This window comes from Cetorhinus maximus, chromosome 19 (genome assembly GCF_964194155.1).
Source record: "Cetorhinus maximus chromosome 19, sCetMax3.hap1.1, whole genome shotgun sequence".
NCBI lineage: Eukaryota > Metazoa > Chordata > Chondrichthyes > Lamniformes > Cetorhinidae > Cetorhinus > Cetorhinus maximus.
This window is the reverse complement of record NC_135897.1, coordinates 73,765,210-73,777,639: the sequence shown is the minus strand read 5'-3', so window position 1 is coordinate 73,777,639 and position 12,430 is coordinate 73,765,210. Positions and strand designations below refer to the sequence as shown.

General features: G+C 44.9%; 1 protein-coding gene across 1 annotated transcript in view; it reads right to left on the bottom strand.

The window, feature by feature from the left end:
• Window positions 1-201: 201 nt before the first annotated feature.
• nyap2a (neuronal tyrosine-phosphorylated phosphoinositide-3-kinase adaptor 2a) overlaps window positions 202-12,430 on the bottom strand; it is a 176,016-nt gene continuing 163,787 nt past the window's right edge. Inside the window, exon 7 of the mRNA XM_078564137.1 lies at window positions 202-435. Coding sequence (XP_078420263.1) covers window positions 202-435 — 234 coding nt within the window. The remainder of the gene's footprint in view (window positions 436-12,430) is intronic.

Below are 12,430 nucleotides of genomic sequence, written 5' to 3'. Positions count from 1 at the left end.
ACATGTTGGCTCCAGTCACAGTGAACCATGGTCTCCTCAAGGCAACTGAATCGTTGAGCTGAATTAATCGAAAGCCCAGGTGGGCAGACCGATGTGGATGTCAAAGGTCACAACAGTCATCTAGGAAATGACCCTTTGAGGGTGCCTGTCATGGTCAGAGGTCAAAACCTTGGGGGAAGCATGCTTCACAGAGGACTTTTGTCAGATCGCAGTGTCCCAAAGAACAGTTTGCTGTTTTGTGCAGGGAGGTGCCGTCAGTTTCAGGTTCTTTGTTATGCTATTTTTCTTCCAGCTTGGAAGGATGGGCATGCTGTCTTGTTTGCAAAGGCCTTTATCTGGCTTCTGCCGTGACTTGATCTCTTTGCACAGACATCGCTTCTTCTCAATCATTTCAAGTATTGTGTTGTCTCCGTAGAACCATTGCTGATTCAATGCCTGGTTAAAAAGAAAGGAAAAAGACAAGAGAAAACAAAGGCATAAATCCTGCTGCTTGATTTCAGGGATTAATGACAAAGAATTCTCTTTTTTCTCTCTGATCATTTTTCATGTGACATTAGCTTTCAGATCAATGACATATACGGTTCAGCATAACTGGGCCAGCAAAATGCTCAGTTGTTGTTTATTCATCAGATAGTTGCCATGAAACAAAACCAGTTGGTGTTAACTGAGATGACCTTGAATGTTTATCCTTTGTTCATTAAGACACACTTTACTGCTGTTCTTGCAACTCTGTGGAGTTCCTGTTTACTCAAGTGAGTAAACTGTTTCCCATAATCAATAAACTCTAACATGTTGAAGCATGGTAAATGTTTATTATTGCCTGTATATTAATGAGATAATTTGACAAAGGCTTTGAATATATTTAGATCCTTTCTTCTCCCATCATAACAAGCTGGAGTGTTTTACAACTGACCTGATCCACTACTTTATTACCATTTATCTGAAAAGAAGGCACAATGATAAGGACCCTGCCCTCTGAGTGACAGGAGAGCATTCCAATGGTTGGATTCAATGAGGGCTAAATACATGCAGTGCATCATGATAAACGCATGCTGAGTGCAAGTAAATATCACAAGATGCAGTCATAAAACATGTCAAATATGATGAGCAAGTGCCTAACACAAGCACATGGAAGACCATAATAAAGCTATGTTCTGGATGCATGCAGATTATCATGCCAAATGCATGTCAAACCAATTCTATTTCATGTGCACCGGATTTTGGTCAGTTTTGGTGGACATCTACTGAAGTCTGGAAGAACCTAGTGGTGTAAAAGTTCAAGTCAGATGTTAACTTCACTGCTACTGACAGAGCCTTCTCTGCAGTCAAAATGGTTTGCCCAAATTTGTACACGATGGCCTCTTAAGGAAACCACAGTCTCCAGGTGAAGGACTTTTTAGAGACATTCAGATATGATTAGCTGACCCCGTACGCACTGGTGGCAGAATAAGGACAAATCCTAACCGGCCATCGAAAGTGCATTCATACCTGTTCAGGATGACTCTTCTGATCCTCTTCCCACCTCTCCAAAAACCTGTAAATGTGGAGGGATGCCCAGAGAGGCCCCACATATGTAGCACATTGTGAGACATCTCTGGGGTACGGGCTAAATAAGGCTTTAAAAAGCTGGCCACATGTTTGTTTGTGGCGAAGCAGAGAAGAAGCACCCAAATAGATGGAAAATAATTACGTTGTAATCGCTCATAGCAAGTCCAAACAAATCAGACTACTTTAAAAGCAAAGTCTCAACATGAAAAGTGTCCCTACATGGGCTCTGGGCAACTGAGTTCCTGCTTAGCTGTGCTGTAGGCGCTAGCCCTAATTTACATATTTTAAGTCCCACGATGAATCCAGCTAACATGACAGGCGTGCAGGCTCTTAGTGCCGCAGGTACTTCCTGGTCAGTTTATAGTAAACAGTGCACTCAGCACCCAGCACTCAATAATTTGAGAAGGGGGCCTCTGGTGCACAGCAGATGCTCAAGTTTGTCCTATTGACCTCAGAGTGACATTATTATTTACAGACGAGGAACCTCATCAAACCGCTTTTAAAAGGGGGTCATTTTCATCTTCACTGCTGGGGTAGAGATGTCCAGAGCCCACTTGTTATAGGACTTGCCCCATTCATTTCAATATACTCCCGGATGTATAACATCAGTGGCTGATTTGCAATACCAGTTTTACACCCGGGTGCCAAATTAAAAATCTGCTATTAAACGTCACAGTTTTGTACATTTCTTGCCAACCTTGACTGCTTTACTGAAGTAACATATGTCTGAATTTTATGGCTGGGAATACAGATGGGTGCTGCTCCATCGGCAGTGTGCCCACTGCTGGCCCACCCACTCCCACCCTGCCACGATTTTATGGCTGCGGGGGATGTATTGGGTGGGCCGCCTGCCCGTGGCCCAATTGAGGCATTTAATGCCAATTAAGGGCCTTATCCCACCACTTGGTTTAACAGGTGGTGGCAGAGGCCTGCACCCTGTGTAGCCTGGCAGGTTTAACCCTGTGGGCTGCTGGTCAGTGAGAGGGGGTGGGTGCCTCCTTCCTGGGCTCCCTGTGCCAATTGGAGGCCACCCACACCCCACAGTTTTGCCACCCTGCATCTACTCCCCAACCCCATCCAGAGTGGGCTCCCCCCCACCAATACCCCTTGCTGGAGAATGCCAACCCAGCCCTGGCAAGATACTGGATTTGCCTATTTCAGGGCATCCATGGTTCCTCTTGCTCCCAGGCCTCCTGCAATACTGGCAGTGGCCACCAGTGGTCAGCTTTGCTGACCTCCTGCGGCTTATGGGACTTCCTCCTGGAGGTGGATGGAAGTCCCGCCTCATATTAATTAAAGGAACATTACCCGAACAATTAAAGCAGGCGAACCAGCCAAGCAGAGGTGGGCCCGACCTGACATTTATCCTGGGGCGCAGGGAGCCCGGCCTCAGCATATAATCCAACCCATATTGTCCAAACTGCCCCTTCATTGAAGAAGGTGGCATATTGGCTGCATCCTTACCCGCTGAGTGCAAGTGATAATCCTGCCTGTGTCTTGCAGCTGCAGGAACCGTGAGGAGAATACTCATCAAATTAAAAACTTGCTATCCTAGTTCATTTCAAAGGAACAAAGAAAAATTGAGATTTTTTTCTCTTCACTCTGGCTCTTGGAAAGCAACCAAGTGCATCAGAGCAGCAGGTGTGCTGTGGTAGTTTGGTTTTTGATTCAAATTACATTTTAGATTGTTACAAATTTAACTTCCCAGATTACTTCATTTTTGAAGAATATTCTTTTTATCTTTGTTCATAGGACGTGAGCATTGCTGGCCAATCCCTAATTGTCCTTGAGAAGTTGGTGGTGAGCTGCCTTTTGGTCTTTGCTGCAGACCATGTGGTATACATACACCAACAGTGCCGTTAGGGAGAGAGTTCCAGGATTTTGATGCAGTGACAGTGAAGGAGCAGCAATATAGTTCCAGGATGGTGTATGATTTGGAGGGAAACAAGGGTCCGCTCCCTGGCCTTTCCATCTCTGAAAATGCAGTGGTGTCCCCATGCTGCTAGAGGTCACAAGTTTGGAAGATGCTGTCGAAGGATGCTTAGCAAGTGGCTGCATTGCATCCTGTATATGGTACACATTCTTACCACTGTGTGCCATTGGTGAAAGGAGTTGACGTTTAAGGTGGTGGATGGGATGCTGATCAAGCAGACTGCTTTGTATTGGATGGTCTCAAGCTTCTTCAGTGCGGTGGGAGCTGCACTCATACAGGCAAATGGAGGTTATTCCCTCACACTGCCGATTGTGTTTTGTAGATGGTGGACTGGCTTTGGGGAGTCTTGAGGTGGGTCAGTTGGCACAGAACACCCAGGTTCTGACCTGCCCTTGTGGGCAGAATATTTATGTGGCAGGTCCAGTGAAGTTTTTAGTCAATAGTGACCCCCATGATGATGGTAATGCCCTTGAATATCAAAGGGAGATGGCTAGACATTTTCTTATTGAAGATGGTCATTGCTTGGCATGTGAATGCTATTTGCCACTTATCAGCTCAGTGTTGTCCAGGTCTTGCTGCATGTGGGCATGGACCTGCTTCATTATCTGAGGAGTTGCAAATGAAATTGAACGCTGCAATAATCAGTATACATCCACACTATATGTTAGAGGGAAGGTCATTGATGAAGCAGCTGAAGATGGTGAGGCCTAGGACACTACCCTGAATAACTCCTGCAACGATGTCCTGGAGGTATAATGATTGGCTTCCAGCAACCACAATTATCTTCCTTTGTGTGCGGTATGACTCTAGTCAGTGGAGATTTTCCTCCTGATTCCCAATGACGTCAATTTTACTAGTGCTCCTTGATGCCACACTCAGCCAAATGCTGCCTTGATGCCAAGGGCAGTGACTCTCAGCTCACCTCTGGAATTAAGCTATTTTGAGCATGTTTGAACCAAGGTTGTAATGAGGTCTGGAGCTGAGTGACCCTGACAAAATCCAAACTGTAAGGATGGGGACCTCAAGAGGAGGCCAAGGTGAATCATCCACTCGGTACTTCTGACTGAAGATGGTTAACACTTCAGCCTTGCCTTTTGCACTCGTGTGCTGGGCTCCGCTATCGATAAAGATGGAGATTTTCAAGGATCTTCCTGTTATGCATTTAATTGTTCACCACCATTAATGATGACGTAGCAAGACTAGAGAGCTCTGATTTGACCAGTTGCTTATAGAATTGCTTAGTCTGTCTATGCCATGCTGCTTCTGCTCTTTCGTGTGCATGTAAGCCTGTGGTGTAGCTTCCCCAGAAAGACATGTCATTTTTAGCAGGCCTGGTGCTGCTCCTGCAATACTCATCTACACTTCTAATTGAATGGTGTCCCTTGGTTGATGGTATAGAATTAGAGAATCATACAAATGTAGGGAACAGAAGGAGGTTATCTGACCCATTGTGTATGTGTTGACTGAAATAGAACTATTCAGTCTTACCCCACCTTCCAGCTCTTGGTGCATAGGCTTGTAGGTTACAACACTTTAATTGCATATCTAAGTATACTACAGTGTCTCAAATCTGGCTGTCCAAAAACTGGAGTTGTCCAAAAATTGGACATTTTTAGAATCTGCCATGCATCAATTTTAATTCAGTAAAATTAAAAAAAAGACTTATCTGGACAATTTGGCTAGGTGCTACATTGGCGCGGTGTGGTACTGGACTACTTATCCGCTTGCGCACTGGTCTATTCCTGCGCTCTGAGCAACCCTTGACCCCACCCGATCTGGTTTGACCTGAACCATCCAAGGCCCGAACTGCCCAACCAGAAATCCGGCCAGATCTGAAATGCGCATGGCCCAGCACATTCCCGAGGTTGCCAGTTTTGAGACACTCCATCTGTACTTTTTAAATGCACTGAGAGTTTCTGTCACCACCATCCTCTCAGGCAGTGAGTTCCAGAACCCCCACCACCAGGGCAGGTGGTGGTATAGGGGTATTGTCACTGGACCAGAAACCCAGGGGTAATGCTCTGGGGACCTGGGTTCAAATCCCACCATGGCAGATGGTGGAATTTGAATCCAATAAAAATCTGGAATTAAAAGTCTAATGATGACCATGAAACATTGTCAATTATTGCAAAAACCCACCTGGTTTACTAATGTCCTTGAGAGAAGGAAATCTGCCATCCTTACCTAGTCTGGCCTACATGTGACCCACAGCAATGTGGTTGACTCTTAAATGACTTCTGAAAAAGGGTAATTTGGGATGGGCAATAAATGCTGACTAAGCCAGTGATGCCCACATCCAATGAATAATAATAAAAAACCATCTGGGTGATGGCTTTTTCCTCAGCTCTAATCCTTCTACCAATTACTTTAACTCTATTCACCCTAAGGAAAATAGGTCCTTCCTCTCCACTGTACATAGGCCCTTCATAATTTTCAGAACTCCAATAAAATATCCCCTGAAATATCACCTAAAATACCCCCCTCCACCTTCTCTGATCCAAAGAAAGCATCAGATCCAACCTCAGAGTTAAAATTCTCTAGTCCTGGCAACATTGTGCTAAACCTTCTCCGTACCCTCTCTAGTGCACTCATGTACTTCCTATAATATGGTGACCAGAACTGTATGGAGTTCCCTAGTTGTGGCATAGTTACTGCTTTATGCAGTTTTAGCGTAACCTCTGTGCTCTTACAGTGTATGTCTCAGCTCATAAAGGGAAGTATTATGTATGCCTTCTTAACCACCCTATCTACCCTCAGGGGTCTGTGGAAATGCATTCCAAGGTTCTTCTGCTCCACTAAACTTCTCAGTACCCTAGAATTTATTGTGTAATCCTCCTCAGATTTTTTTAAATGATTCATTCATGGAATGTGGGCGTCGCTGGCTGGGCCAGCATTTATTGCCTACCCCTAGTTGTCCTTGAGAAGGTGGTGGTGAGCTGCCTTCTTGAACCGCTGCAGTCCCGTGGTGTAGGTACACCCACAGTGCTGTTTGTAACAGGGGTTCCAGGGTTTTGACCCAGCGACAGTGAAGGAACAGCGATATATTTCTGAGTCAGGATGGTGAGTGACTTGGAAGAGAACTTCCAGGTGGTGGTGTCCCCATCTATCTTCTGCCCATGTCCTTCTAGATTGTAGTGGTCGTGTGCTTAGAACGTGCTATCTAAGGAGCCTTGGTGCATTCCTGCAGAGCGTCTTGTAGATGGTACATACTACTGCTACTGTGCGTCGGTGGTGAAAGGAGTGAATGTTTGTGAATGTGGTACCAATCAAGTGTGCTGCTTTGTCCTGGATGGCGTTGAGCTTCTTGAATGTTGTGGGAGCTGCACTTATCCAGGCAAGTGGAGAGTATTCCATCACACTCCTGACTTGTGCCTTGTAAATGGTGGACAGGCTTTGGGGAGTCTGGAGGTGAGTTACTTGTCACAGGATTCCCAGCTTCTGACCTGCTCTTGTAGCCACAGTATTTATATGGCTAGTCCAGCTCAGTTTCTGGTCAATGGTAACCCCCAGGATGTTGATAGTGGGGATTCAGTGATGGTAATGCCATTGAATGTCAAGAGGTGATGGTTAGATTCTGTTGTGTTGGAGATGGTCATTGCCTGGCACTTGTGTGGCACGAATGTTACTTGCCACTTGTCAGTCCAAGTCTGGATATTGTCTAGGTCTTGCTGCACTTGGACATGAACTGCTTCAGTATCTGAGGAGTCGCAAATGATGCTGAACATTGTGCAATCACGAATGAACATTCCCACTTCTGACCTCATGATGGAGAGGAGGTCATTGACGAAGCAGCTGAAGATGGTTGGGCCTAGGACACTACCCTGAGGAACTCCTGCAGTGATGCCCTGGGGCTGAGATGATTGACCCCCAACAACCACAACCATCTTCTTTTGTGTTTGGTATGACTCCAATCAGTGGAGAGTTTTTCCCTTGATTTCCATTGACTCCAGTTTTGCCAGGGATCCTTGATACCTCACTAGGTCAAATGCTGCTTTCATGTCAAGGGCAGTCACTCTCACCTCGGGAGTTGAGCTCTTTTGTCTGTGTTTGTATCAAGGCTGTATTAAGGTCAAGACCTGAGTGGCCCTGACGGAACCCAAACTCGATGTCAGTGAGTATGTTATTGCTGTGTAACTGTGAGCAGGTAATTGCTAAGCGATAGCACTGTTGATGACCCCTTCCATCACTTTACTGATGATGGAGAGTAGACTGATGGGGCGGCAATTGGCCTGGTTGGTTTTGTCCTGCTTTTTCTGTGCAGGACATACCTGGACAATTTTCCATATAGCTGGGTAGATGCCAGTGTTGTAGCAATACCGTGACAGCTTGGCTAAGTGCACGGCAAGTTCTGGAGCAAAGGTCTTCAGTACTATTGCCGGAATATTGTCAGGGCCCATAGCCTTTGCATTTTCGAGTGCCTTCAGCCATTTCTTGATGTCACGTGGAGTGAATCAATTTGGCTGAAGACTGGCACCTGTGATGCTGGGGACCTCTGGAGGGGGCCAAGATGGATCATCCACTTGGCATTTCTGGCTGAAGATTGTAGCAAATGCTTCAGCCTTATCTATTGCACTGATGTGCTGGGCTCCCCCATCATTGAGGATGGGGATAGCTGTGGAGCCTCCTCCTCCTGTGAGTTACTTAAGAACATAAGAAATGGGAACAGGAGTAGACTATTCGGCCCCTTGAGCCTGCTCCGCCATTCAATAAAATCATGGCTTATCTTTTGGTATTTCGGTTTCCACATACCCATTTAACCCCGATAACCTTTGATTCCCTTGCTGAAAAATAATCCATCTACCTCTGCCTTAAAAATATTCAGTGACCCCTCCACTACCTTCTGAGGCAGAGAATTCCAAAGTTGCACAACCCTCTGAGAGAAAAAATTTCTCCTCATCTCTGTCCTGAAAGGGCGACCCCTAATTTTAAAACAGTGCCACCTAGTTCTGGATTCACCCACAAGAGGAAACATCCTTTCAATGTCCACCTTGTCAAGGCCGTTCAGGATCTTGTATACTTCAATCAAATCACCCTTCATCTTCTAAATTCCAGTGGAAACAAACCCATTCTGTCCAACCTTCCCTCATAAGACAACTCACTCATTCCAGGTATCAATCTAGTAAACCTCCTTTGGAACGTCTCCAATGTATTTACATCCTTCCTTAAATAAAGAGATCAAAACTGCACACATTATTCGAGATGTGGTCTCACCAATGCCCTGTATAACTGAAGTATAACATCCTTACTTTTATGTTCAATCCCTCTTGTAATAAAGGATAGCATTCCATTAGCCTTCTTAATTACTTGCTGTACCCGCATACTAACTTTTTGTGACTCATACTAGAACACCTAGACCCCTCTGCACCTCAGAATTATGCAGCCGTTCTCCATTTAAGTAATATTTTGCTCTTTTGTTCTTCCTGCCAAAGTGAACAACTTCACATTTTCCCACATTAAACTCCATTTGCCAGTTCTTTGCCCACTCACTCAGCCTACCTATATCTATCTGCAACCTCCTCATGTCCTCTTCACAACATACTTTCCTACCTATCTTGTGTCATCTGCAAATTTAGCTACCATGTCTTCACTCCCTCATCTAAGTCATTGATGTAAGTCGTAAAATGTTGAGGCTCCAGTACAGACCCGTGTGAGACTCTATTCATCACATCCTGCCAATCCGAAAAAAACCCATTTATGCATATTTTCTGCTTTCTGCCAGCCAGCCAATCTTCTATCCATGCTAATATGTTACCCCCTACACCATGCGCTTTTATTTTCCGTAATAATCTTTGATGTGGCACCTTATCAAATGCCTATTGGAAATCCAAGTACAGTACATCTACAGGGTCCCCTTTATCCACAGCGCATGTTACTCCTTCAAAGAACTCCAATAAATTGGTTAAACATGATTTTCCTTTCACAAAACCATACTGATTCTTCCCAATTGCCTTGAACTCTTCTAAGTGCCCAGCTATAACCTCCTTAATGATTGATTCTAACAACTTCCCCACGACAGATGTTAAGCTAACTGGCCTATAGTTTCCTGCTTTCTGCCTCCCTCCCTTCTTGAATAGAGGGGTTATATTTGTTACTTTCCAATCTGATGAAACCTTTCCAGAATCTAGTGAATTTTGAAAAATTAACACCAGTGCATCGACTACCTCATCAGCCATCTCCTTTAAGACCCTAGGATGTAGTCCATCGGGACCTGGAGACTTACCAGCCCACAGCTCCGTAAATTTGCTCAGTACCATTTCCCTAGTGATTTCAATTTCACCAAGTTCCTCTCTCCCTTTCACCTCCTGATTTGCAGCTTTACTGGAATGTTTTCCTATCCTCTGTAGTGAACACTGAAGCAAAATATTTGTTAATTTCTTCCGCCATTTCCTTATTATCTAATATTAACTCCCCACTGTCACTCTCTAGAGAACCAACACTCACTTTATTCACTATTTTCCTTTTTAAATACCCATAGAAACACTTGCTATCCGTTTTTACATTTCTAGCTAGGTTCCTCTCATAATCTAATTTCTTTCTCCTGATTAACTTTTTAGTCATTCTCTGCCATTCTTTATATTCTGTCCAATCATCTGTCCTGCCACTCATCTTTGCGGAGTTGTATGCTTTTTCCTTAAGGTTGATGCTTTCCTTAACATCTTTAGTAAACCGTGGATGGTGGGTCCACCTTTAGAATTTTTCTTTATAGTAGGAATATACTTATTGCGAATACTCCGAAATATCCCCTTAAATGTCTGCCACTGCTTCTCTATTGATCTATCCTCTAGCCTAGTTTCCCAGTTTGCTTCAGCTAGTCCAGGCCGGTACTGCCAATCTGATTTTTCCAGTTTATGTGTAGATTAAAATCACCCATAATCAATTGCCGTCCCTTTATCACAAGCTCACAATATTTTCTCTTGAATACTTTGTCCTACACTGTGGCTACTGTTAGGGGCCTGTAGACCACTCCCATTAATGACTTTTCTCCCCTACTGTTCCTCATCTCCACCCAAACCGATTCTACAGCCTGATCTCCTGGACCAAGGTCATCAGTAACTATTGCACCAATGCCCTCTTTGATTAAGTTTTAAACCTCCACCTTTACCTAGCTTCTTATTCTTCTTGAATGTCATGTACCCTTCAATATTAAGGACACAAGCTTTGTTGTCTTGCAGCCAAGTCTCCGTAATCGCTGTCAGATCATATTTATTTACTTCAATGTGGGCCATCAATTCATTTACCTTGCTATGAATGCTACATGCATCTAATCGTCCACCACCATTCACGACTAGATGTGGCAGGACTGCAGAGCTTAGATCTGATCCGTTGGTTGTGGGATCATTTAGGCCTGTCTCTCACTTGCTGCTTATGCTGTTTGGCACACGAGTAGTCCTGTGTTATAGTTTCACCAGGTTGACACCTCATTTTTAGGTGTACCTGGTGCAGCTCCTGGCATACCCTCCTGCACTCTTCATTGAACCAGGGTTGATCCCCTGGCTTGATGGTAATGGTAGAATGGGGGATATGCTGGACCATGAGGCTACAGATTGTGTTCGAATATAATTCTGCTGCTGCTGATGGCCCACAGCACCTTATGGTTGCCCAGCCTTGAGTTGATAGATCTATCCCATTTAGCACGGTGGTAGTGCCATGCAACATGATGGAGGGCATCCTCAATGTGAAGACAGGACTTCATCTCCAAAATGACTGTGAGGTGGTCACTCCTACCAATACTGTCATGGACAAGTGAATCTGCAGCAGGCAGGTTGGTGAGGATGAGGTCAAGAATGTTTTCTCCCTCTTGTTGATTCCCTCACCACCTGCCGCAGACCCAGTCTAGCAGTAATGTCCGTTAGGACTTGGCCAGCTTGGTCAGTAGTGCTGCTATCGAGCCACTCTTGGTGATGAACATTGAAGTCCTCCACCCAGAGTACATTCTGCGCCCTTGCCACCCTCAGTTCTTCCTCCAAATGGAGTTCAATATGGAGGAGCACTGATTCATCAGCTGAGGGAGGGCGGTACGTGGTAATCAGCAGGAGGTTTCCTTTCCCATGTTTGACCTGATACCATGAGGTATACCGGAGTTGATGTTGAGGACTTCCAGGGCAACTCCCTCCCAACTGTGTACCACTGTGTCGCCACCTCTGCTGGGTCTGTCCTGCTGGTGGGACAGAACATACCCAGGGGTGGTGATGGTGGTGTTTGGGACATTGTCTGTAAGATATGATTTTGTTAGTATGACTACGTCAGGCTGTTGCTTGACTAGTCTGTGAGACAGCTCTCCCAATTTTGGCACTGGCCCCCAGATGTTAGTAAGGAGGATTTTGCAGGGTTGACAGGACTGAGTTTGTCGTTGTCGTTTCCAGATCGATGCCAGGTGGTCCGTCCGGTTTCGTTCCTTTTTTGAGATTTTGTAACGGTTTATACAGCTGGGTGACTTGCTAGCCCATTTCAGAGGGCATTTAAGAGTCGACCACATTGTTGTGGGTCTGGAGTAACATGTAGGCCAGATGTAAGAACTGCAGATTTCCTTGCCTAAAGGGCATTGGTGAACCAGATGGGTTTTTACAACAATCAACAATGGTTTCATGGTCATCATTAGACTTTTAATTCCAGATTTTTATTGAATTCAAATTCCACCAACTGCCGTGAAAGGATTCAAACCCAGATCCCCAGAGCATTACCCTGGTCTCATTACGAGGTTGCTAGTCCAGCGACAATACCATTATGCCATCGTCTTCCTACTTCTCCAGACTGAATGCCAATAATAATGATAGAATGAGGAATATACTGAACCATGAAGTTACAGATTGGGGTGAATTACAATTTTGCTGCTGCTGATGGCCCACAGCACCTCCCAGGTACCCAGCTTTGAGCTGCTAGATCTGTTTTCAATCTATTCCATTCAGCACAATGATGGTGCCACACAATATGATGGAGGCTATCCACAGT